Source organism: Leptidea sinapis, chromosome 18 (genome assembly GCF_905404315.1).
Source record: "Leptidea sinapis chromosome 18, ilLepSina1.1, whole genome shotgun sequence".
In the NCBI taxonomy this organism is placed as follows: domain Eukaryota; kingdom Metazoa; phylum Arthropoda; class Insecta; order Lepidoptera; family Pieridae; genus Leptidea; species Leptidea sinapis.
In genome coordinates this window covers 2325208-2352172 of record NC_066282.1, presented here as the reverse complement: position 1 = coordinate 2352172, position 26965 = coordinate 2325208, and the positions used below count along the sequence as shown (strand labels likewise).

The window sequence follows — 26965 nt, the reverse complement described above, 5'->3', positions numbered from 1 at the left end:
TTTAGGAACTTAATTTTAATGGAAAACTGTATAATATCAACAAAAGGTAAATAAATAGTTGAGCATTTTAGTTACTCATTTAAATTTGGAGGACTCTATACCAAATTATATATTTCTTTTCTAGAATCTTACACAGCCAACTTATTCAGTAAACTTTTCACAGACTGTGGTACACACAAAATGTATATAAGTATCAATAATGTGACAAATCAGTCAGTCAATTACAGGTTTGACAAAATTTTTCATTAAATCCTTAACATACACCAAGAACAAAAAACAAAAGTGTGACAATGAGCTTTTGCCAATCAGAAATATTGTTAAAGAGTAAGTAGGTATAGGAACCCAATAAAATTCCATTATTTACGAACCTAGATATATGATTTTTTATTTTGACATTAGAAAAACTAGAATTATAATCTATTTTAATTGTTGTTCATATAAGTTTAAATTATTGCTATTTTTCAGTTTAGGCTGGAACTCACATTACTTTGTATTTTCTGAATTTCTTTTTCTTTTTCATCATCTAGACCAATGCTGCAAAATCTGTGTTGAGGCCGTAAAACCTTCACATTTTTAAGGACATCATTATGTGTTAATACAAGCTTTTTCAACATAAACCATTCCAAGTTCTGTAAAATAAAATGTGTAATTAATTATATAATCAAATGCAACATTAAAAAATTATATGAATCATTGTAACTTCATAAGCTATAACTATAATATTACAATGTATGGTATTATGCAATCTTTTACTTACTGTACTTCTCATAATATAACTCCTATTCAAAATTATTTATTTTGCAATATTCGCAATTTGTTTACATAATAATAGGGATTTAAAAAACATACTATTCTCAATGGAGCTCAGCACAATATCATAATAAATCGGTACATACACTTTATATAATATTATAATAATAATATTAATTCAAATAGGTTTCTCTTTAGAGTAAAAGTGTTCATTAAATTTAGTTAAAGTTCATTTCAAAGTTTATAACCATAAGTTTTGAAGTAGGTAGTAAATAATATCACTTGCAATATTCCTTGCAGTTTGCAGTTTTCACAGACTAATAAGAATTACGTAGACTGATTATCAATAGACAACTGGCTGCCGTGCCGCATGTGAGATAGCATGAAGCTTCATCCTGATAACAATAATTCCGCATTGGCTGGAAGTCCAATAATTTGTTTAATTTACTCAGCTACGAAGACTTATTATGATGATTATGCCCAAAGAGTATAATAATATATAGGGAACTTACGCCTTACACATGCAGTTTGCACTACAAAAGAAGATAGGTATATAGGTACAAAAGAATAATTCTATCGGTTTTATTACCACAGACTAAAAAGTGTATCAAGGATAGTCTGTCTGTGATAGGCCATAATACCATTTAGGGTTTGTTTCTCTATGGTTTCTAGCGAGCAAAACACCTAGTATTCAATCAATATTCCATACAGTACTTAAAAAAAAAGAAATCGACCGGAAGCGCATCTAAACGTCACCGGTCACTCATTTTTGATTCGAAATTTTTGTTAAAATTATTTTTGTCATTTACTTTATTATTTCATTCTAGAGTTTCCATAATTTATAAGCCCGCTGTGTTGTTTATAGTTCTGTTATAAAAGTGAGTGTCATTTTCTAAGTTTATTTAACTATTATTATCGCGCCTTGCTCCTTTGATAAGTTGATAAGCTGATCGCTCGAATGACGAAGCTCGAACCCGTCTCACTGTTGTGCTTGGTATAATTGTTGTTGTTAGAATATAAATAATGATAACTATTAGTTATATTATTGGAATTGCAACATAGGTACAAAATTTTGTACGAATTGCGGCGGCTTAAATCCATCTCTATCGTAGGGTGAATCATGTACCATGAAGCGAACAGGAAAATCTTTGCATTGCTATGTGCACCTGTCAAATAAAACGGTCGCAATAAGTTTTCATACAAATTGGGAGTGGTAAAGCCTTTTAGGCGGGTAATACAGAAATACGCGTTGTGATAACCTTCCATCATTTGACTTGATCATATACAGACAGCAAATTTATTTTTAGCCATTTTTTAGAACCACAAATATGTCTGGTGAACCAGAGGTAGCTCGCACTCCTGAAGAGGAGGAGGCAGAAGATGAAATCAAATCCTCGTACAAGCCACCCCCAGAGAAGACCATTGAAGAGATCTTAGCAGCAGATCAGGAAGATGAATCACTGAGAAAGTACAAAGAGGCATTGTTGGGACAGGCTCAAATGGGAGCAGTTATTGTTGGTAAAAACCTGTGATTTTACTCAATTCATTAGCTCATACATGAAGTGTGTTAAGTATAGAATGTTCTGGTCTTTACAGTTAAGCATTGATATCATGTTTAAAAGTCAAACTGTTTCATTTTTCAAAGGAATGTCAAGCCTCTTTAATTTGATACAAGCTGGCTGCTAAGCTAAGCCTCCAAAGCTAAAAAAATACCCATTACTTGGTCATATTAATTTGGGGGCAGCATTGAGTATTCATTATTTATTTAAAACCATAATAATTGCTGCGATACACATAGACCTTAGGGTAGAGTTGTGTGGTGTATGACATAATAGACAAGTGGATTTTGCGTTCTTATGAAAATGAAATGATACACTAAGGATAGGATATTAACCTTTCCACATCGGACGGTGCCTGCAGGCACTTGAAACTACAAACACACAGAGTTCGGGAGTGCCGCAAGGCACTCTTTTACCTCACCCAGTTTTCACCCTTATAACGTGTACAAGATGGTTTATTTCTCCTACGCAATTATTATGTACAAGTGAAGTCCGATACACATTTCGATCCGTTACGATTCAAGGCCACCAATATTCGACGTCATAGCTTTACGGACATAGCATTTTTGTGTTCACTTTTTCCCGGGCGGCACAGCGAGCAGTCGTTATCAAGACTTTGCACGTAGATTGTTCTTTGTGGAGATTTTGGTTTTATTTTATAATGAACATATAGTATTTATTACAAAAACATAAAAGTTAGTAAATAAAACAAGTAATTATTATTGAAAATAATAATTTACCTATTTTTATACTTATTGTCTAATGAAAAGTCTGTGTGAAATAAAATAAAAACACAATATGAATAATTTATACATGGTCTTATAGCTTTCAGCGACAGTCACTCAAATCACCTTAGTTATAAGCATTTTATTACTACACATTACATAATACGCACGGGGAGAATGCTGCATGAGCGCTGAACACAAGCCAAACTAAGGCAAACATTTTGCGGCGGAGAGCCCTGATGTGGAAAGGTTTATGATAGCCTTATGAAATCACACACTGTTATTTTTTAGGAAATAAACAGCTGAGATACATAAATAATGATGAAACAGATTTCAATGGAGCCAAACCATATTAGACTGACTTATTTAAAATCTAAACAATTGTTTAATTCTAGACAGATGACAATAGAAGAAATAATCATAAAATTAATAGCTGTAAAAGTTTCTTATGGATAATCAGCACATAAGTAGATTGTAATGATAGTCTTTACATAAAAATATCATTTTGGGGATGGTATTTCACATCACTGATAAAACAGTGTCACAAGTACATAGAGTGCAGTGTTGGCTTCAATTGTCATTGTGAAGTATTTCACTATAGATACTCTAAAAGCATTGTGTGCAGTAAATATTATAATATTTTGCCCAAGCATGTAAGATACATATAATTTTAAATCTATAACTGTTTTGGATAAAGGGTTACAGTTGACATAGAAATTCTCTCATACTTATCTAATCTTCTATGTCCCTTATCTGGAAGTACAAAAGTTGGTACATGAATATTGTATTATGTTGTATGTTATGTAATTTAATCTGTTTGTGATATAAAAAATTGCACTCAAGGAAAATGGTTTTTTCATGATTAATACTCGCTGCCAGATAACTCGGGTTGGACTTTGTATCCTGACATGAATCAGGAGGTAAAAAATATTGTAGTTGATGGAGTTAGTATCCAGAAGAATGAATTAGGAGGCAAAAATATTGTAGTTGATAGAGTTAGATCCAGAAGGATGAATTAGGGAGGCAAAAAATATTGTAGTTGATAAAGTTAGATCCAGAAGGATGAATTTGGAGGCAAAAGTATTGTAGTTGATAGAGTTAGATCCAGAAGGATGAATTTGGAGGCAAAAATATTGTAGTTGATAAAGTTAGATCCAGAAGGATGAATTTGGAGGCAAAAATATTTTAGTTGATATAGTTAGTATCCAGAAGGATGAATTAGGAGGCAAAAAATATTTTAGTTGATATAGTTAGTATCCAGAAGGATGAATTAGGTTTCAGTGCCTTCCTTCCCCTCCCTCCCTCGTTTGTTCTCCCTTTGTGCTGCGGGATACTAAGTTTAACTTAACTATGTAAAGAGTAATTTATGCCAGCTAAATTTTAAAAAAATAATAAGGGTTTCCATTTCAAAGCTATAGTCAATAGTCAAAATTTATACATAATCAAAATTTTAAACTTTGACTCAGGATTCAAATATGTATGTAAATAGTTTGTTTTTTGGCTGATAATGGCCTGTGTTACTCATTTTAGAGCCCAATGATCCTCGGAAGGTGATAGTAAAGAAGCTGGCACTCTGTGTCACTGACCGGGATGATGTAGAGCTGGACCTAACAGGAGATTTGAGTGAACTAAAGAAACAAGTGAGTGTATTCTTTTTTAACATTTCCTTATATTTAATTAAGTTTTTATTCATGTAGGTCACGAATTACACTAATGAATGTAAAAAAAAAAATTTTTTCTTATTGAATCTACTGCTACCTCGTAAAGAGTGGAGTTAATGGGAAGTAGTAGCAAGAAACTCATTGCCACTCTTTTAAATCAAGATTTACATTTTCATCATTTCAATTAAAATATAATATGTAAAGTGATGCAACAAACATACCCAAACATCAAATAGTCAATGCCTTACATGAGTAAGTCAAAAATGTAAATGTAAATTAACACATTACAAAAGCTACTTTAAAGTTGAGTACAGTAGCTGCATCATCCACGCACACTGTAAATAAATAAAGGTATTCTGTGAGCATTTTATAAGCGATTATATATAAAAATATATGTATATATATAACTTTTAAGAATCTGAAGCCGAGCCTCCGGAACAGGATCATCCTGCCACCACAAGCAGGGACCGTTCATGAGCATAACACATGAGCTAGCCATCGCCTCGCTCAACCATATTTTAGGGAAAGAGACCCGTCCCATGTCGCCGCCACAAGCAGTGACATTTAAATGAGCATGACGAAGGCTGTTACGACAACTCAAGCAAACAACAAAAAAAAGAGTTAATCTGCATATCATGCAATACTTACCAAATATTTCTACTTACAATTTGCCATTCTGCTTAAATTTGTAATTAATATAATTTATATTTATGTATATTGACACACTTTTACACAAATTATCTCGCCCCAAATTAGGCATAGCCTGTGTTATGGGTTGCAAAACAATGATATATTTAATACAATATACTTAATTAAACATACATAACACAATATATATAAACGTCCATGACACGGAAACAAACATTCATATTCATCATATAAATGCTTGCATCTATCTTACAGTGAATTAGTAAAAAACCTTAAATGAAAATTATAAGTATAACAGTTATAAGATTGAATATTTCTTACTAAGATGTAAATACTATATACTAACCTACTTATTGATAGTGAAAACGGGATTTGTGTACAAATGATTAAATACTTAATAAAATTACAAATAAAAAAATATATAAATAAAATAATATAAGGTAATAGGTACTTTACAGCCCCAACAAAACGACTTCATATGAATGTATCAAAACTCAATCACAAAATCCATTATAGTAGAACCTAGCTTCAAATTGAAGAGTGACCAACAAATCAATTTAAAACTATTCACAATGCAATAAACTGTTGAATGCTATAGTTATAGGTAACTTCACAGATTGATATCCTAAACAATATCAACCGATCATCATGAAATTTGCAACTCATGGGGTAACAATACATGCAGTAAATTTAATTTACCACATGCAACACATTGTCTCGAATCCAGCTCGATCACTTGGACTTGTGTAGGCATATCGCTTCTGAAGTGCTGTTTCACCTGATCTTTGCCAAGAACTCCGTCATCGCAACACAAGCTATAAAATCATATATCAATCCAATAATCTAGATGTGCAGCTCTCCTTTACTTTTTCTACGTATAATGTTACTGTTTTTTTATGAGGAAAATTGAGGAGACAGTCCAATGAACGCAGTCTGCAAAAAATCCGCTCACGATTTTTAATAGAACCTTAAATTCTGAGCGTCGCAATTGGGTTTTAATATACTCAAATTAAAATAAGAAATTAAATGATCCAAAAACTTTTTCTTTTTTATGAAAATAATAGAGGACACGAGCAGGACGTTCAGCTGACGGTAATTGGTGCAAGAATCAAGACAAGACAGAAAAATTCAGTGCCGCTCAGGATTCTAGGAAAACCATTCAATTCTGAGCGGCACTACAATTGCGCTCGTTACCTTGAGACAGGATGTTAAGTCTCATTTGCCCAGTATTTTCACTAGCTACGGCGCCGTTCAGACCGAAACACAGTAATGTTTCACGGCAGAAATAGGCGCCGTTGTGGTATCCATGATCTAGCCAGTATCCTAATTTAATCTAAACTAATTCAGTTGATCAATAACACAAGAAAGTTACGGGAAAGTTAATATCTCTGACCTAGCCATAGTAAAATGTGACGTCACAGCTTAGTAGTTGCCATAGTCGCTATATAGGTACAAATTTTTCATTCTAGATAGGGACAGAATATCCTTACTACAGAAATTCCTGTAAATTTATATTTATTTTTATGATTTTAGTTTTAATTTCAGTGTAGGTACTTACATCATTATTTCTATCATAGTTTATTATAAAATATTAAAATATATTGAGTCAAATACCAAGATACGATCGTCACTTACGCTTACTTAGACATACGATTCAAAAGCCTCATTAGAATTGCCTTTAAACCGAACCAATATTGCTTTTACATTACTGCAGCTTGTCGGCAAACAAGGCGCCGCTGCGGTACCCACCTAGCTGGGAACCCGGTGCAAGGAAGCTTATTTCCTTGCGCGTTTCAACAGCGTGTTGTGTTGAAAATAGTGCCTACACTTATCCAAAAGGTCGGCAACCCGTATTTATTTCCACTTGTGCTGTGCAAGAGAGATGGGCCGCGACTATCATACAAAATGAAGTTCAAAATAATATTTCGACGATGGGAAAAAATATATGGAAAATCTTGGGTAAAGGGTAAGCCCTTGGGTGGGCCAATACACATATGTTGTAATAAGCGACCTGCTTGTCTCGATTCGCTGTCTGATTGGAGATATTTTGTAATTACTGTATATTCTTGTCGATAGAAATAATTTATTTCATAATAATCTATATTTATGTGCTAGCTTTGGTTCAGAATGTTATCAAGTGCGGCTACTCATACACAAGTATGACCTAAGAGCCATTGCACAGACCCAAGCAATCGTCTTGAGTTCCCTAAATTGTCTTTCCAATAATATATAAATTACGTCAGTTACGATTACGAAAACCGTCAGTTCGCTCCAAGTCTCTATTCCAAGACCCGGTGAGTCACACCAATTAGTCTGAAAATTCGGTAATCTGTCGCACTCTATGCAACTATAATAAGCAAATTAAACACTAATGAACTTTTTAATAACAGTCAACGTTGCTTTATAAGGAAGTATATAGGGAGTTATAAAGGAAAGTATAAATTAATAGTAATTCACACACACACACGCGCTCACACCAAACCACGCATGGACAAATACCACGTCTTATTATAAATATTGTAAATCCATTATTAGAAGTAACTTCTACAATAGTATTATTATAACCTAACTTAAGTTCTGTGGATTTAGTGATGTATTAAATAAATAAATGTCTGTTGGGTCAGGTACCAAAAATGCCCTGGCTCCTTTTGAATGGTTCCTGACGGAGCGCGATGTAAATCCCGCGTGAAAGCTGACCTAGATAAGACTCGAGTAAACTCAAACTGGGTGCGAACACATTGCTCATTGAAAAAAAGCCAACTAATGCCAATTATCACCGTCCGCTTCGTATGAAATATTAAACCGTTCACAAATCATCGTCAATATGAAACAGATTTGTTGTAGGAGGTGTAGTTAAGTTGAGAGCACAGGTGTGCGGTCGTTTCTCCGTGTCTCATAGATTTGGAATTGGCAGATCTCCATACGTGCGCGTCTGTATCGCGGTTCAGCTATTACTATTAGACGTAGGGCTGCCACAAACTGTTGCCTATGTTTATGTAGATCTTTTTCCTTAAGACAAATATTCAAAATAGATTGACGGGGCATGGGCTTGGCCTGACCGCGTTGTAATCTCCGCAGATATGAAATTTTGTGTTAATATTAGTCTTGAGAGTTGAACAAGACATACAAGATTTTCGAACGTGACGTCACTCGAACTGTTGGCTCAGTTGGAAGAGCGCTCGCACACTTATGAATTTTATGTTGTATCATATCGTTATATATGTTCTTCTCTCGCACACTTTGTTTGTCTGTACGCTAGTAAAATGTAAGTCCACGGTTGAACGTCTTTCTCGCCTCGCACTTTCGAGTGCAACGTGCGAACGCGCTCTTATTATTGAAGCAGTTGATGACAAAATGTAGAAAACATAAATTTGCCCGTCAATCTTTTCACACATGTTGCTCAATAAGGAGTGCCCGCTCACCTCAATTGGTTGACTGTGTGGCTTGCATTGCGAATATATAGATGTGTTATAGCTGTGTTATAAGGTCAACACTAGTGCATTTTGATCGAAAGGTTATGCGTTCTTACCTATACGCGGAGACTAAAAATTTTTTAAATTTAAAATGTGAAAATTTGTTCAAAAAGGATAAGAATAAATTGAAACATAGTAGTGCCAGTCCTGCGTAGTCTACATTCGTCACGGCCGGTAGAGCATTCGATGTACCTCATCGTATTGACTAATGACTCGCGGTGAATGGAGGTGCGGTGTACCGACAAATTGTTGTGTTACAATAATTAACTGAAAATAAATCATTTAACATTAGTTTGTCTTTGCTTATTGAACATTCTATCTCTGTTGGCATTTTCCATTCTGTTTGTTCAATTATATAAATATATTTTAAATCGATTAAAACGATTTTATATTTACATTAGGTTTTTGTATAAAAGTTACAATTTCATTATTATTTATTGCGTTCCCCTGAAAATGCGATTCTAAAAAGTTCACGAAACGTCGGTTAAAAATGTGTGTAAAACAGCAGGACTGCTTTTGATAAAATATCATCACGTGAGCATCTTGCCCCCTCTCATAAAAAAAAAAACAGCAATATTGTACAAATTAAATCTGTAGCCAAAATGATTATTTAGATGCGGAACTCGAACTCGTGACCTCTCGGGTTCTGAGCGCTCTTACCAACTGAGCCAACCGGTCGAGTTCCTCATGGTTCTTAATCTGGTAAATCTTGGTATATAATTATGTTATATTTTCTTAGTTTAGTTATAATTGCATAGTAGGAAATTGACTTTTTTTTATAGTCAACTCTCACTTTTTTTTACAAATTTGTAACCAAAATTTATAAACGATGCGGGACTTGAAATATATTTTCTAATATGCAATCGTTGTGGTTGAGCAGGTTAGGCGTAGGTTCGAGTCACGCATCGTTCATAAATTTTGGTTACAAATTTAATTTGTATTAATCCCAGAAATGAGGGAAATCACTTTAAAAATTACAAATTATACAGAAATATCAGCCGTAAATCATCGTTCCGTGTGTTGTTGGACGTGTTTCAGACGTTTGTGATAAAGGAGGGCGTGCAGTACCGGATACGGATCGACTTCATCGTGCAACGCGAGATTGTGCACGGCCTCAAGTACGTGCAGAAGACCTACCGGCTTGGAGTTCCAGGTAGTAATCACGTTCTAACACATCCAAATTGACATATCATTATCATCTTAGCCGGAAAATGTCCACTGCTGGACAAAGGCCTCCATGAAGCCATGACGATCGGTCCTGCGCTGCCCTTATCCAAGCTACTCCGGCGATCTTGACCAGATCAAATGAGACTTAACATCTTATGTCTCAAGGTGACGAGCGCAGTTGTAGGGCCGCTCAGAGTTTTTGGGGTTTACAATAATCCTGAGCGGCACTGTAATGGGCAGGGCGTATCAATTACCATCAGCTGAGGATGTCCTGCTCGTCTTGTCCCTGATTGTCACAAAAATAATCGTCGGTCGATCTTGCCTACCAACACTACGTCTTCCGGTACGTGGTCGCCATTCGGATTTTACTGCCCCAACGGCCATCTGTCCGTCGAGATATGTGCCCTTCTCATTGCCACTTCAGCTTCGCAATCATTTGGATTATGTCGATAAGTTTGGTTCTCCTACGGATCTCCTCATTTCTCATTCGATCTCGCAGGGAGACTCCGAGCATAACCCTCTCTATTGCCCTCTGAGCGACAATGAGCTTCCTAAGGATTCCTTATTGGAATTCCAATTAGGAAATGACATATATCTATTGCCAATGTATTGCTAGGCTATTTTACAAATACTACTGTAAATAAATAAATTGTAGTTTTATACATTCTGATCCTTATATCTAGGGGCCTCACCCGTGATGATCTATAAATATGGGGACAATCTACTTTAGAAATCAGCTCCTCACAAATACCAGCATTTAATAACGTATCACTTACGAACCCATCTACTGCATTAGAATCTTTTGTGATGAGATATGTTATGATACCATTATATTATTTACGAGCAAAGCCGGATTTTAAAGCCTTAAGAAAACGGTTTTTGAGCAAATATTTAAAAAATTTGCCACTTTTAAGGTCACTTATAAACTATCATTTTTTACTAGATAAATCAATTTGTTAAGAAAATATGTTGAAACGCTTTAAATTTATTTAACACTATTATCACCAACAACTTGGTGTAACCCCCTGGGGTTTGATCCGTGATCATGACAAAACAAGATAGAGTTAAGTCGGGAACAACTAGCTATAAATCACAATGAATATCATGTATTACTAGTGTGCTAAAAGTATATTTAGTATAAACTAACGTACAGACAACCTGACAGTCCGTGACCTGTGCGACCATATTTTCGATATTTTGATTCGTCAGCGTATGTGTTATTTAGTATTATAATCAAAATACAAAGGAGTTAATTCCATGCGTGGCTGACTGTTTACGACTTTCCAGTGAAAGTCTGTTACCTTTTATATCTTTCTCTATCTACGTTAGAGATGATCTTCTCTTATGCACGTTCTGTTTGTCTAATCTCTGTTTGTGTAATTTTGTGGTTGTGAAAAAAAATAATAATATGTAACCTTAAACAAACTATCCATTCCGATACTTTTTTGACTGAATGTAAATCTTATTCACTGCTAATCTTACTATATAGTTTAATTCCCAACACAACATTATGAGTAATAATGAGTATTTTAATGTTACCGCTGCATTGGATAGCGCCCGGTACGTATAACATAATATTCTGATCCGACATCTATTAATAATTCATACGCGGCGTGTGTCTCATTGTGTCGTATATAGCGCGCTGTTTGTACGATACATTCGCCCGACGAATATCTAATTAGGTTATGATAGTGCGGAATGACGAGTGTTTACCGTAGGTACCGGAAGGTGATCACTTCTCGCCAATAGGTTATTCAAAATGCGAACTCACATCGGGCCTGCTCTTAAAATATACTGTCTTATTAATAAACGCCATGTAGAGTTACTCCCAAGTTTAAAATTACTTCTCCTTGTCATGTACTTCTGTAGTGTCAAAGGAAAGATAGACAACGTCCCTACAAATGAACTAGGTATAAAGTTAGACCTGAGAATAAACCAAGAATATGCATACATTTTTATTATTACATATATATATTTACATTACATCGCTGACAACACTTTCAATACAATGATAATTCTGAAGTTTTCCGAATGTAAAGCAGCCTAGCAAATAAACGCGGGAAACGTTATACGTCTGAATAAACCAATCGTAAGCAAAATGTCTATTTGTAAGAATTTTGCATATTCTTGGTTTATGATTAGTTATAACTTTATGCCAATTTTATTTGTAAGACCGAAAAGGTTTATTATTAATAACACACATTGCAGAAAAGGCGTACTGTCTCGGACATAATGTTCTTACATGATGTGCTGAGCGGTCGTCTCAACTGTCCCTCTCTTCTGGCAGGAATATGCCTACGCGCTCCGTCGTTGCGCACCCGTGACATTTCTACTTTTCAAGTTCCGACTCGTCGTACTAATTATGGCCAGAACAGTGTTCTCACTCGTTGCACAAATGTATATAATAAATCCTTCAAAGATATATAGATCCATTCTACGGTTCTAGGTTGACCTTTAAAAACCACACCATAAAAAGTATTGTAGAGAAATCTCATTTGTAACAAATATCTTTATTTATTTATTAATAGATTAAACTATTAAATGTATGTATTGTACTATTAAATCTGTAAATTTGTGTATGTATCATGTTTTTCTCTTATTTATATTCATTTTTCAGACTTATACATATAATCCATTATGCAACCAATGCAGGCACATTTAAATACTTTTTTTTTTAATTTTTCTGATCGTGTGTTATTCATTGTTAATTTTTTTCTTTATTATTGTAAACACTGCTGTTCCTTCCATTAGGTAAACTGTAGTAGACTATAATTGGCTATGTTTTTGTATTTAACTATAAGTGATTATTTTGTATAAAGCTGTTGTCAACCCAAATAAAATAAAAAAAATAAAACACAGACTTAGTTTAACCTGGAAACTTGAATGTTATTTTCGCGTATAAACCCGCCTTTCTAAAATAGTTGGTACTAGTACACATTTATTTGTCTGTAATAATTATTTTTGTGTCCTTTTTAAAAGTGATTTTAAAACCTAATAGTTGCTAAATAAATGCTTACATTGTTTAATAGTGAGCAATTGTCGCAAAGGTCTCATTGTAAAATGGCTCTGTCTGAAGAGTATCTTCACTGTTACTCATAGAGTTTTATCACATTGACAGGTTTCTTAGGGTTAATTTCTCTATCAAAAGTAAGACTTTGTGACAAAAATGAGCAAAAGAAACATACAATATTTCTTCGTTTAATTCTGTTAATTTATTTTATAAATAAATATTTAATTTGCTGGAGGAGTCTTTGAGTTGCTTTTATAATGCATCAGAATCTATTGCAAAGATCATTTTGTAACTTAAAATATGAATGATTTCAGTGGACAAAATGACGCACATGGTTGGGTCTTATCCCCCTAAGACTGAAATCCAGTCATACACAACACCACCCGAAGATGCACCGTCGGGAATGATGGCCCGAGGATCATACACAGTGAACAGCCTGTTCACTGATGATGATAAAAATGTTCATCTGCAGTGGGAGTGGACCTTTGAAATCAAGAAGGATTGGAAAGATTAAGAAGCTGAATTTGGTTGGATTGGATGCACCTGGTTACCATTACCTTGTGCCATATTACACACTGTCTGTTGTATGATTTGATTTGAGGATGAATCTAAAATTAACAAAAAAAAACATTTAGTTGTTGACAAATTTCATTCAATTTTGTAACAATTTATAATTAGAAATGGTTTAAAGAATGTAGCTAGTGAAATTACTGGGCAAATGAGACTTAACATCTTATGTCTCAAGGTGACGAGCGCAATAGTACTGCCACTCAGAATTTTTGGGTTTTTCAAGAGCCCTGAGCGGCACTGCATTGTAATGGGTGGTATCAATTACCATCAGCTGGACTTCCCGCTCGTCTCGTCCCTTGTTTTTATAAGAAAAACGAAACCAAACATATCTCAGAGAAGTCAGAGATTTGAAAAATGTTGACCATTTTATAAGATCATCGCTATAATCTCTCAAAAGTCAATCATAATCCTCAAATTTGTATCAAATCACTAAAATTAACGCACATTATTTGTCATCCAATCCATTCAATCTAACGGACTGAGTGGTAAGTCATGAGGCACATACAATCTTGTTGCAACATTGACAGCTGAAAAACTACTCGGGCAATGCATTTTATAGTATAGTAACAGAGGGTGTTATAAAAATACTTAATAATGTTTTAATGACTATAAGACTATAAGAAATTAACATTAAAGTTTTGAAATCTGACCTTTAAAAATGTAATTTTAATGAAAAAATTACTAATTGTGATCAATTGTAAAATATTTTGTAACTAATACATAAGGATTCAAGACTTATTTGATTGTCTCTTTTGTATTTCGGAACAATCATAGTTCAAAGGAATGCAGATGTGACATGAATGTATTATAATTAAACCAATTTAAAGTTATAACGCCCGGTTTATATATACCAGGGCTGCTGCTCTATGATAAAATTATATGTATAATGCTTACACCCTGTTGCTTTCTAAATGTATAATAATTTTTAAAACAGAATTATTAAATATAGTTTATCACAATAATCTTAATTTTGTCACTGTAGTTAATTTACCTGTAGAGTAAGATAAAATACATAACTTTTTAAATGATTTGTGGTCGTAATAGTCAGTAGATGATAGATTTATTTAGAAGTTTCAAATGGTTTCCTCCAAACTAATTATGCAACTTCCATAAACTGATCTATATTTTTTAGAAACATAAATATTATAAAATGTAATCTTAAAATAAGCTTTTGTAAGTCAGTCACAGGTCAACATTAAGCGATCATTCCTCCAGCATTTCAATAAATCATGGTTGTTTTATAAAGATTTTCACTCTACTGTACCTATTTAATATATTTTTTAATATATCAACTTTCTACAACAGTTTTACTCTAAATACGAGAGAAGTCTAATCTCTTTTGTCTTAACTGTTATCATGTGAGAGAGACTAAGTCAGATGTATTTACAAGTGTCGGTTGTTGATCAGTTGGTGCACGGAATTTATATAGTCTATTTTTAATACTGTAGCTTCGTATTTTCAATACCTGTGCCCGTGACGTACTGTGGCAATAAAAAAGTATTAATTTTTACGGATGGATTTTTACATTCATAGTGTAATCTAGATCTTAAGCTGCTGGCAATAAAGTACATTATGCGGTGAAGAGAGTCTAAGTTGTGCTTTTATGCGCAGCGAAGATTTAGGGTGCTTCTATGGTAGTGGCTCTTTTATGTGATTGGCTAGACTTTTCTTATTCTATATATACATATATATATCTTATTACCTCTTTGTAACAGTCAATTGTATAGAAGAGCTCTGCTTTGTCACATCTAGGTGCATTGCATATAAATGCTTTTTCAAAATACCCGTTTTTAATTTTTCCTATTTTAATAATTGTGATTGGTCGTTTGCATGACGTATATTGATACTTGAAAGCTATTGGTCCACGATGTTACTGATCCGTGGTCAATTAACCAATGATAGTGCTGCATTTATAATTCGACCTGATTATTGGTTACGTGTATTAGGGTTTTCAAGTGTAGAGAAATATATAAGGAAGATTTATAAAATTTTAAACTAATATTAAATTTGAAAGGTATTAAAATTGTTTCTGAGTAAGATATTTCTATAATCCATGTAATACATTAAGCGTATTGTTTTGTGCTATTGTGTTTTAATTTCGTTGATTTGTAATAAAAATAAAATTGCAATACTATGTGTATATGTAATTAATTATATACAATGTAATAGTTTGGCCAAATATAAAGCTTATTTATTCCGACATTGTTTTATTTATTCGAATTTAAAATAACTCTCTCGTTCTCTGTATTCATTGGAATAAGGTATCAGGAGACATCTTATAAGCACGGACGAGTAAAAAAAGAAGGACTCCGCGCCGTGATATTAGCAAGTGAAGCACCGTTATGCTAGTGTGCGGTTACGGGGTATACTAGTTACACAATTATTTCTTCCTTAAATAATCATATATGGCCACAAATACTAATATAGTATCGTTTTTACACTTTTTCACAACGCACGACGACATTTTTAAAATATTTTATTGAGACGCAAACTGATCTGTCACAGACGATGACAATTCTCATAATGGCCGCCTATCGGCCTGTAGTAGTGTAAGTGTGTGCGTGGCGCTATGTATTTACACGTTAATCGGCTTGTTTTGGTGCTACACTGTTACGTAAGGTGACACGGAGTCCTTATTTTTTTACTAGTCCGTGCTTATAAGATGGCGGCGTCAGTTCCGTGTTCTGTGACTTGTGGATACTAGGTATTTGTGGGTGGCGGAATTATTTTCTAGCTTGTGTGATACAAACTTCTCCGGGTGAAGCGATAAAGGGAAGGAACCTCTTTGGTGTTAGTCGCAAGTAATATAGGAATTAGAAGACGAATAATCAAACCAACGAGAACAGACGCAAATTGAATATCTATAATGCTAGAGTAAACTAAATATACAAAATAAAATATAAAAATCTTTGTTTAGGAGTCCTGTATGAAATTTGGAAATAGAAAAAATCTTGTTTTCATTAATATGAAATGAAATGATCATTTTTTATATTTTTGTTTAGGTAACCAATTTATTAAGTAATTTAGATAAGTAGTAAGTAAACGAAGAAATTGTCATATTATGTTAATAATGTTTTTAAGTACTTGTAATTTAATTAAGTAATTAATTGCATGTCGAGTTAGCCCGTAAATGGGGTATACGATGTTAAATAATATAAGTAATTAATGTGTAAATATATTATAAGGTAATACATTGTATACAATGTGGGCTTCCTATTAAATAAATAAAAAATAAAATAAATAATATCAGAAATCATGTAGATCAGTTCGATGGAGCTGTCTATAAAAATAAACTACATGACAAAAATTACCAAAGAGACAATAAATTGGCTAATTGTGCTAAGCACAGATCGCCAAGATGGCAGATAATAACAGAAGTGAAAAAAAAAATTGAAACAGACACTTTAATTTTAAACATATATTTAGATAATGTTAGATTCTAATTCAAAATTTCATTAAGATTGACACTGTATTTGTCCTTCGGTGAGTGAAGGATCTGTGAAGCCGTCTTAAGAGTGAGTGTTACGTATTTGTCAGTGAAGTGCGCGGGACAGAACGCTGTGAGACGAGTTGGCACGTAGCTTGCTTCAGACAACATCAGTGGCATTGCTATCGTCATGCACGTGCGTTCTGAAACAACATATTAAGTGTAACAGTGGGAGGCTCCTTTCATAGGATGCCGGCTAGATTATGGGTACCACAACGGCGCCCATTTCTGCCGTGAAGCAGTAATGTGTAGGTAAACATTATCTGTAACACTGTGTTTTGGTCTGAAGGGCGCCGTAGCTAAAATTGAAATTACTGGGAAAATGAGACTTAATATCTTACATCTCAAGGTGTCAAGCGCAATTGTAGTGCCACTCAGAATTTTTGGGGTTTTTCAATAATCCTGATCGGCGCTGCATTGTTATAGGCAGGGGGTATCAATTACCATCAGCTCAGTCCATTTAGTACTGTATTTTGTTATTTTTAATTTGTGTGTGTGAAAGAGATAGCAATAGGCTCTTAATGTGAATGCATGACAAGCAGCGCTATTTTGTTTATTTTCACAGTTTATTTTATATCGCCAATATTAAAACGCTTTTGTGGAAAGAAGTATCCTCGGTCTTTAAAGAAGTGATAAGTTTAGAAAATTTTTACTGATATACTGAAAAGAGTAGATCAATTAAAATAGAAATGGACAGGTCATACGATGAGAACTAAGGATGAAAAGTGGAGCAAAATAGACACAAACTGGTACCCTAGAAACTCAACTAGAAGTAGAGGTAGACAACCCTACATGGAAGGAATTAGAGGGGATCCTTTCCATAAGCCAAACTGAGACTAGAGACATTATATAGTTAGTAAGTAAATAGTATTGGTTTATTTTTCGTTTGTTACTTCTCAAGTTCTCAGTCCTAGTACTGGCTAATTTTATTTAATTCAAACACATATTTTTTATGAAAATAAGGGACGAGACGAGCAGGACATTCAGTTGATGGTTATTGATACGACCTGCCCATGACAATGCAGTGCCGCTCAGGATTCTTGAAAAACACCAAACATACTGAGCGGCACTACAATTGCGCTCGCCACCTTGAGACATAAGATGTTAAGTCTCATTTGCCCAGTAATTTCACTAGCATATTTATATAAAAGTTATTATTAATAATAGAACGAAAAGAAGTCAAACCCGGTATTTTCTTCTTTAAATTAACATTCTCAATCATGTATATTCCGTTCTTCCCAAGAATGGTAGAGACAGTTCTATCTTTGTTCTCCCGTGTTTCGTTGGACTCCAGAGTTGGCGCGTCCGTGGCCACACCAACTACTCGTGTCAGGTTCTGTGCTATGTACTCGGCTAGCTCGTAGCTGAGACCTGAATAAGAAAGCCTTTGATCAAATACACATATATATATATTTATATGATGAATATAGATGTTTGTTTCCGAGTCATGGATGTTTAAATGTATTTTTGTATGTTTAAGTAAGTATATTGTATTAAATATATTGTTGTCTTGCAACCCATAACACAGGCTATATATGCTTAATTTGGGGCAAGATAATTTGTGTAAAAAAGTGTTTCAATATTATTATTATTCTCTTTATTATAAATTTACCTTATTTTCTACATATCTATATATAACATATTTATAAAAAACAATATTACAAATATAAATATAAAAAATAGAGTCCCGCCGGCGTTGGTTCACGACAATTCCGTCGGTGGTTAGGGCGACAGACTGAGGTACTTCCGCACGATGCGTGCCGTTCCCAAAACAGCTGCTTTCTGTAACTAACCCTTTATCCAGTTATTAGGTCTTTTCTATAAGACCGTTTACGGAAACGACTATTGGGACAATTATTGTTGAATCAACATCCCACATGTCAGTAACCTCGTGTGCTAAGTTTAGGTACTTCGACAATTTGTCTATTTCAGCTTTCACAAGGTTATCATCACACGGGATGGTGATATCAACAATAAATGCCCGACGCTCTAACCGATCTACCAACACAATATCAGGCTTATTATTATTATTATCAAATATGTACTTCCTAGAAATAAATTTGTGATAAGTAGTTATGTTCTAACTTCAAGTTAAAGAGTGGTCAAATGATTTGATCCAAAATTACACTTCTACGACACAAAAAAGGTCAAAGGTTGTAATTGTTAGATACTATTAGGTCAAAAATTCTCGTAAATTCTCGTAAATAAGTTCTCTCAATGAAGAGAACGAATTCATATTAGTTATTATATATTAGTATAACACGCAACCCTGGGTTTTTTGTGAAGTTAATGTTAATGAAGTATAGAAATAAAGTATAACCTGATATGTTACAAACGCACTGCCTCGTCAGGTCGGCAGGCGGTTCCCAACCGAATTTGAATACGACGAGCGTGGGTTCACTTGGATCGTTCTTCAGTATTGACCATTGTAGTGCTACTTCCAATGACAGGGCCATTCCAGTATGCAAGTATTTTAGATGACTTATGTCTATTATTTTCACTGAAATATAATTTTATTTTTTTAATTCAGATTTACTACAGGTTCATCGGTGTTCCGAAGAATTTCGGACCATTCGGAGGTCCATTCATCAGGGTGAGTCCAGTGAGATCGCGGTCACGTCCCGTCTCGCACTACCGTCGCTCGTAGTAGGTACGCGTCTTGACAGGGCGGGGGCCGCGGAATGAGAGTTGAATATAATAATAATAATTATTTTTGTAATGATTTTTTAAAGCCTCACAGAAAAAATATTATTCGAATTTCTAAGAATAGGGACTTAAATATATATTTTTAGGACCGAAATGTAGTAATACAACTATTTCTGAAATTTAATATTTAATTATTATCGAAAGGAAAATAGCATAGAGCAACACGGGCCACCGGCGCTTCGCCAGGAAAAAAGGAAATTGTTATTTTTTAAAAAGTTTGTTCGATCGAAGATTTCGTTATTACTTTCTTGTTAGGGTTTCATACCCGAAGGACAACCAAAGTAATCTCGAAATTTCGACATACTACTATTGCCGCTGTAACAACAAATGAAAACAAATATGGAACAAATATAAGATTTCCGTATTGGCCGACAAACAAATAAAAAATATATGTATATTATAGTGTCGTATTTTGTAACGATGGTATGGAACCGTTTGTTGACTGGTTTTTTGTTTTGGATTATGGGGCTAAACTATAGTGCGGTTTCGCGGTGGTAAATAAGTACTGTCATTCTGATGGCCTGAAGAGTGAATAATTAATATTTTTAAGGTATGGAATATCGTCTATCTTAGTCGTTGATCGTTCTTTAATGAGTAAAATTGACGAGGCCAGGAAGCAATTCTCATGGTAAGATACATACGGCCTGCTACATAGCAGTGCCGCGTAGGAATCTTGAAAAACCCAAAAATCGGAGAAATGCGATAGCGCTTTGAGACAAAGTGTTAACTTTATTAGCCCAGTAAGTTTACTAACTACGTCGCCTTGCATACAGTGCTTGCACGTTACTGCTTCGGTTAGGTACAGCACGGTAGTAAAGCAGCCTCCCACTGGTATGGAAACGTGGGCTACGGACATATTGCCACCAGAAAATTGAAGTTAGTTCTTACAGAACAAGAAGGGTAGATTGGTACTTACAGCGGGTAAGTAAATACTCCGCTGGAATCAGAGCTGGTTGCATGGTACCGGGCCTTGCAGCATGCTCCAGGTGTAAACCTGTCCCAAGTGCTGGAATACCACAGCTGACGCATAGTTTCCTGGAAATTAATTACTATATTCTCGAACCACTTATGTCTATTGAGTATCGAGGTCAGATGAGATCTGTATGCAGAAATTGAATAAAATGTCAGTTAATCTATATATTTAAAATAGAATGTATGTTTGTATGCTCCCTAATAACTCCTAAACTATTCGACCGACCTCAATGAAATCTTTTGTAATAGATTCGTTGAAGCTCAGGGAAGGTTTATATAATATATTATAGTTTGTCGTGTCACGATCCCACCCACGCACTCACTCACGCATTTACCATATCTCTCGAACCGTTTATTGACAGAACAACGTCTGTCGGGTCAGCTAGGTAGTAATATAGCACTAACAGACAAATATTTATTAAAAAAAGAGAACAAACCCCACACTGGTCATACTTGCGGTCTGAAGGCATCAAATATTGCGTGATTTTGGCTTTTTTATACGAGCGTACGGGTCACTTGATGTTAAGTGACCACCGCCGCCCACATTCAACTTGCAACATCATAGGAATCACAGGAGGGTTGCCGCCCTTTTAGAAAAGTGTGCCCACCTTTTTTAGTGGGGAATCCACCAGGATTCTACGTACGGCTCGATCGCTTGGCGTTCCGTAGAGACTAGAGACAATTTATGTTTCAATTTCAATCAATACTGCCGAATTCCATCATAGCATCACAAGCGTAAAATTAAAATATAATTCACCACCTTCTGGATGTGCATCCTCTACAGTAAGATTTTCGAGAAACATTTTACCATGTGCAACTTAATTTTGAAATAATCTTCGTAGAATGTTGTCACGTCGATACGTCGTGGGTATCTTCAAAAAAGAACGTACACTCAAATGGATTCCGCAATGCTGTGTTTCCTCTGGTGTCGCAGTGACAATGGAGAGAGAATGGGCATGTAAGCTTGTTTGTTCACATATTTCATTAAAAAAAGTGTGTGCGTGTACTTATGCACGCATCATCATCATCAGCCGGAAGACGTCCGTCCACTGCTGGAGAATAGCCTCCCCCAAATATTTCCACGACGATCGGTCCTGCGCTGCCCTCATCCAATTTATGCAAGCAAGAATTAATAATTCCTTGGCGTAGCAAAACAAAAATCCTTAAAAATTCTATTATTCGTCATGCTATTTCGCATTTGTAGAAAGAAAAACATTGTAATTACGAAGGTTGTTAAACAACTTTTATAAAGATGTCATTAAATTATTTTTATACAATAATAAAGAAATGAATTTTTTATTTACAACTTATCCATATAAAAATTTATTTAATTCTCGTCCATTGGTTGTGGTTCTGTAAACATTATATCAAATACGAGTTACAAGAGGCTTATGGAAGCTTAAGTATTGCCAATGAAGATAAAACTTCCAAAAAACTCACCATCCGTTTTCTATGGCATTATAATATTGGGCAAGATCTCTCAACAATGTCGGCCGTGTCAGATCGTAGACTTCAATAGCAGAAAGTTCCTCGTTTTTCATAAGACGTTTTCTACGTTCAGCCGCCGTTGAAATGAGTAATAAAAATATTATAATATACATCTTCAATGATGGCTCTGATCTTACTGAACTTGAACATCAATATGTTTGCTAAGATTTGTTTCACATGTATTAGTAGGAGAGCTGGCACCAATTTTTGGGTAGGTGTTTGATGCAAGCTGAAAACTTGTTCCATACCCCTCCTATACCCAATTCGTAGTGCTTTAAAATATTATAATTTTTTTCAAAAAATATGTTAGAGGCTATTGCATTCATTGCAACATCTCTGCATATTTGAAATACTTATATGTTGTAGACTTATGTTTAAGAAGAATAAATAAAAAAATAAGCCAGACGATTTAGTCTGGAGTTTTAAAATTGCCAGAAAAATATTGTGCAAAAAGATATAAAATGATGTGTTTGAGGGAGCTTGAAATTATAATAAGGTATTATTTAACTCAAAAATAAGATTCTTAAAAAGACAAATCATTTTGGTGGGACTTTAGCTTTAGGGGTTCAGTTACAGTCCTCGTTACTAACCAGCCAGTAATGCAGCTCCGAGTTGGGGTACAAAAGAGGTGGTATGGAACAAGTTTTCAGCTAGCCTCAAATACCTACACAAAAATTGGTACCAACTCTCGGACTATATGTGTATGTCGGATTAATCATATGAGAAATCAAAACAATAGTGTGAAGAGCTATTGTTTAGCTGGTTACTAACATATCGTTGTATTTAATTTTTCAAACAACATTGTTCAATAAGTTATAGGCATTTAATAAATAGGTATACCTTTCAGTTTTAATCTATATGTATATAAGAGATTTCCTGATATTTGATGTACTCATCACGATATCTCTGGAACCTTAAAGCCAGAGACTTGAATGACGAAAGTAATATTACTACCAAATATGGTAGTAATATTACTTTCGTCGAGTAGAGGTCAGCTAAGAACTGATCTTTCAAAATATTACTCGCAGTGGGGTCCGCGGGGTTGTTAATTATGCATAATGTAATGAAATCGTATCAAAGTAAAAACTGAACTATAAATATATTTTTAAAAAATACGAGCTTTGTGTTCTACAATCAATACCGAAGCCAAAAAAGTATTTTATCCAGTTTCTGTCTGTTTGTCGGTTTGTTTGTCGCTGATCAGCTGGTGCTCCTCTAGGTATCCCAAGAGCTGACGGTTGATGGTCAACTCCATTACTTTGGAGAAAATGAGGCTAATGGCAATGGGGTGGTAGTTAGTGTTGAGTGGAATGACAGCGGGCCCGCTCGATTAATGAACGTCCAAGGTGAAAAGCGCCTTAAGTACGGCGCCATGCCGGATTTTTACCTCCGGCATGTATGATAATATGCGGTAGTGGTGCACCTTGGTCATCTAGAGTCAAGTTGGACGCGAAGAGGGAGCCCAGGAGATCAGCTTTCTCTTTCGCGTCATGGGCCAGCGAGTCATCGTCTCTGCGGAATGGCTGGCTGGTAGAGTTGCCGAGGGAATGCGTGCAAGTCTCTCGCCAATTCTGCCAATGTGCTACGACTTCGCGTCAGCAATAACGCTTTTGAGGGATCTGGAGTCATTATTGTAGTGTTTTTTAAGTTCGCTGGAATTCACATCCTTAGACAACATCGCATTGACCCAAGCCTGATAGCACTCCTGCTTTCGACGAGAGGCCATTTTGCAGGAGCGGTAAAACCACGGTTGGAACCTGCCACCGATAGGCGCAAAGAAGGATGGAATGAAGAGTTCCATACCTTGCAGTACCACATCAGCATCAGATACCCCACATACCGGAGGAAACACAGCGGCGAAGCCCCTATTTCACGCCGGTTTCAAGTGGGAGAGTGGTACTTCTCCGGACGTGCCGAATTCGGTTGTGTCCGTTAGGACCGAATATGGCACTACCACTCATATATAATAACATTTAATTGAGAGGACTACAATGATAGTATAGATAGAAGTTCAGAAAGCTCACGAAAATTAATGGTGTTGATATTCACATCCTATTCCAAATCCATGCGAATAGGGTAAGTAAAGTCCTCTTTAGCCAATCCAAAAACAAGAGTTATTCTACTTGTGAATTACCGAAATCAATGGTTGCTAAAAGTTTTCCATTTATATTTGTCCATGTGTGCGTTAATTGGAGTGGTTATATATTCAAAATACTAATATATAGAGATAATGTCAAGCAGAAACAATAGATTCGCTTACTTTTTCTATCTTGCTGTATCTCTGTTAGATTGTTCTTCTCTCTCTATAATGTAAGTTGAAGGAATCATCATAATATTCGATGTGTTCTCTGTGATATTGGTTAAGCGCTGCCATATTTTGTCATACATAATCATGACTTAGTTTTATTCATTGATCGATCCAGATCGACAGTGTGATTGTCAGCAACTGGTTCTATATAATTCCCCTTTATTCATTCAACTTGGATGAATAGATTTTGAAACACTACACGCAGTTAAAGACATGGCTCAAATTCGTAATTAATTACACAAGAAATAAATATATTAATTTTATTGTTAACAATGCCCCATTGTACTTTGTTATTGTTTTACTAGTTTTGCATCGCCAGTAATGGAAGGATTTAGTAGAATAAAAATAATTTCTATAATATTTTTTATAATTTAAAATATATACATTTCAGTGTTGTCTAAGACACTCTTTATGTGTATATTTGCTGTGGCCACTATTAAAGTTTATTCAGCTTAATGTTACCTAAGCATTAGCTAAGTATAAGTAATAAGTTAATACGTACAAAGGTAGATACTTATATTATTATCACATCTGTATGAGTAAATGAAAGATCTAGAATGTTACTGTAACGAATTTAATAAGCAGAGTCAGAATGAAACATTTTCTGAAAGGTATCTATGAACTATGTACAATGTTTGAAAGACAATAAATATCAACTCACGTTTCGTTGGGAAAAATCAACAACGAATTACAGTTACTTAGAAATAATCTTAAGCCAATTTTGCTTATACAAAATTACTAAGATTTGAGTGCTGATTAAATTAATCGCTAACTAACTAGAATACAGTTTCTCGTGGTTTATATTGCACTAGTCCTAAAAGGTACAAGAAACTTAACATTAATCGTTGGTTTTACGTGTTAATACAATCCTGAAGGCATATCTGTGACTTTATTTAAGCCGAAATTGCTGCTCGTACTAACCGGAGAAAATGTCCTTTTTATATCATTAAAACTATGTGTTCCATTCATTACTAAACTAGTCATACTCGCCGGGGCATCTCGTAACATATGAGATCCAGAATATAAACCCGCATTACTACCTCGTTTGATCAAAAAAGTGTTATTGAAACTCGAGCTCTCGAATGACGCTGAACTTAATTTAGAAGTGGAATACTTTTGGTCCGCTCTGAATTTATCTTTGACCATTATGTCGAAATTATTCTGAGTCTTGTTCATATTTCTCGGGATTAAAGGAGGCTCGTCTATCTCACTATTTGTCCTTGAACAGGATCTCTGTCTCCTTTCGTAAGACCAGGTTGTCTTCTGTGGCTCGGCAACCATGACTATGTCGACCAATGAATTAAGACCTTCATCGATTCTATCCAAGCTTTTCGTTACCTTTTTTGATTCTATTAAACTTACGATTTCATCAACTCTACTGCATTTTGAGCTGGATCTTTGTATGTTCGGTTCTATCAAGGACGTGTGCGTGTCCTGAAACATACTGTCAATATATTCGCGTTGCCGAGATCCTTTTTCTGAAGTTTGGAGTGATTCGCATCTTCTTACAGATTTTTTCTTGGTCTCTTCTTTTGATCTAATTTTTGAACGTCTCAACTTATTGTCATCAGTTTGTCTTTCTACGGATAAAAATTTGGCACGACATTCATCAAAATCAAAACTTGTTATGGACTCTTTCTTTGAAACCGGATCACATCGAGAAGCGCTTAGCAATGAATCAGAACCTTCATCGCTTGTGTATATATTATCATCATAAATGCCAGGTTTATTACACATAATACCCTGTTCTGGTGGCGTGAATAATTGGACTAAGCTCTTAGCTTTCCTGGGTGGATGAGGTAAGATCTTACTGGGAACAATCTGTTCTTCTTCAAAGTTATTATCATCACCAAATTCATCACTACTAGTTATATGAATGCTATGTCGCGTGCTTGTAATTGAACCTTCCTTTTCGACACTCTTCTCTTTTTGGTAGTCTGTATCTGTGCTTTTAGATAAACTACGTATTCTACTATTTAAATATTGTTCAGAGTCCGCGTGGTTGGCGATATTTCTTAATTCCTGTATAACTTCATCTATTGTAGTTTCTTCCTCGTCATCAGTGGATTTTTTGTAATCTGTCTTTTTTGTGCTTTCTAATTTCTTATTCACAGTTCTTTTGTTACGCATTAAATCATAGGTTTCGTTTTTTATATTGAAGACTTCATAAACCATGGATTCCCTTTGTGGATCTCCTTCAGGACTAAGGGAACGTTCTGATGAACTAATGCCTTCGTCTTCAGGTGGTGATGATTCATCTGAAAAATAAAATTATTATTAGCCACTTAATATTTAACTTCATCTAGCTATTATATAAATGAACTAAATTAAATCAAAATCATAATAAAATCTGAATATAATAATAAAATATATTTATGGTAAATAAATATGACTTAATTTATTTATTGTTGATGTAATTTGAATGCATTTCAAATTAAACT

The 26965-nt window shown here is 34.8% G+C and overlaps 3 protein-coding genes across 6 annotated transcripts in view; 1 reads left to right on the top strand and 2 right to left on the bottom strand.

Moving 5' to 3' along the window:
* The first annotated feature begins 1474 nt into the window (after nucleotides 1–1474).
* Nucleotides 1475–15760, top strand: LOC126969504 (rho GDP-dissociation inhibitor 1). Of its 2 annotated transcripts, none has more exons than XM_050814972.1 (5): nucleotides 1475–1628; nucleotides 2069–2268; nucleotides 4565–4674; nucleotides 9855–9969; nucleotides 13308–15760. In XM_050814972.1, the coding sequence occupies exons 2-5, from the start codon at nucleotides 2079–2081 to the stop codon at nucleotides 13505–13507; spliced, it is 615 nt and encodes a 204-aa protein (XP_050670929.1). In that variant the 5' UTR covers nucleotides 1475–1628; nucleotides 2069–2078; the 3' UTR covers nucleotides 13508–15760. The 2 variants fall into 2 exon arrangements, with proteins under 2 accessions (XP_050670929.1, XP_050670930.1); XM_050814973.1 differs by having other exon boundaries at nucleotides 2058–2268.
* Nucleotides 15761–17002: 1242 nt separating this feature from the next.
* On the bottom strand, nucleotides 17003–22274 carry LOC126969325 (uncharacterized). The gene is made up of 5 exons (XM_050814681.1): nucleotides 22169–22274; nucleotides 20673–20791; nucleotides 19371–19550; nucleotides 18236–18421; nucleotides 17003–17193 (listed from the first exon to the last, which is right to left on the bottom strand). Exons 1-5 carry the CDS (start codon nucleotides 22267–22269, stop codon nucleotides 17003–17005), a joined length of 777 nt encoding a protein of 258 aa, XP_050670638.1. The 5' UTR covers nucleotides 22270–22274.
* A 2808-nt stretch (nucleotides 22275–25082) lies between these two features.
* LOC126969470 (uncharacterized) overlaps nucleotides 25083–26965 on the bottom strand; it is a 147923-nt gene continuing 146040 nt past the window's right edge. For all 3 annotated transcript variants that reach the window (XM_050814915.1, XM_050814916.1, XM_050814917.1), the window contains one exon: nucleotides 25083–26782. In XM_050814915.1, the coding sequence (XP_050670872.1) occupies nucleotides 25383–26782 (1400 nt within the window). In that variant the 3' untranslated portion in view covers nucleotides 25083–25382. The remainder of the gene's footprint in view (nucleotides 26783–26965) is intronic.

Coding starts and splice junctions, on each gene's coding strand:
- LOC126969504 (XM_050814972.1), top strand. CDS start 2,079: ATGTCTGGTGAACCAGAGGTAGCTCGCACTCCTGAAGAGGAGGAGGCA. Junction 4,675..9,854: donor TGAGTGAACTAAAGAAACAA/GTGAGTGTATTC, acceptor GACGTGTTTCAG/ACGTTTGTGATAAAGGAGGG. Junction 9,970..13,307: donor CTACCGGCTTGGAGTTCCAG/GTAGTAATCACG, acceptor GAATGATTTCAG/TGGACAAAATGACGCACATG.
- LOC126969325 (XM_050814681.1), bottom strand. CDS start 22,269: ATGAAAAACGAGGAACTTTCTGCTATTGAAGTCTACGATCTGACACGG. Junction 19,551..20,672: donor GGAGTATTTACTTACCCGCT/GTAAGTACCAAT, acceptor ATTATATTTCAG/TGAAAATAATAGACATAAGT. Junction 18,422..19,370: donor GTGCGTTTGTAACATATCAG/GTTATACTTTAT, acceptor TTTCTTATTCAG/GTCTCAGCTACGAGCTAGCC.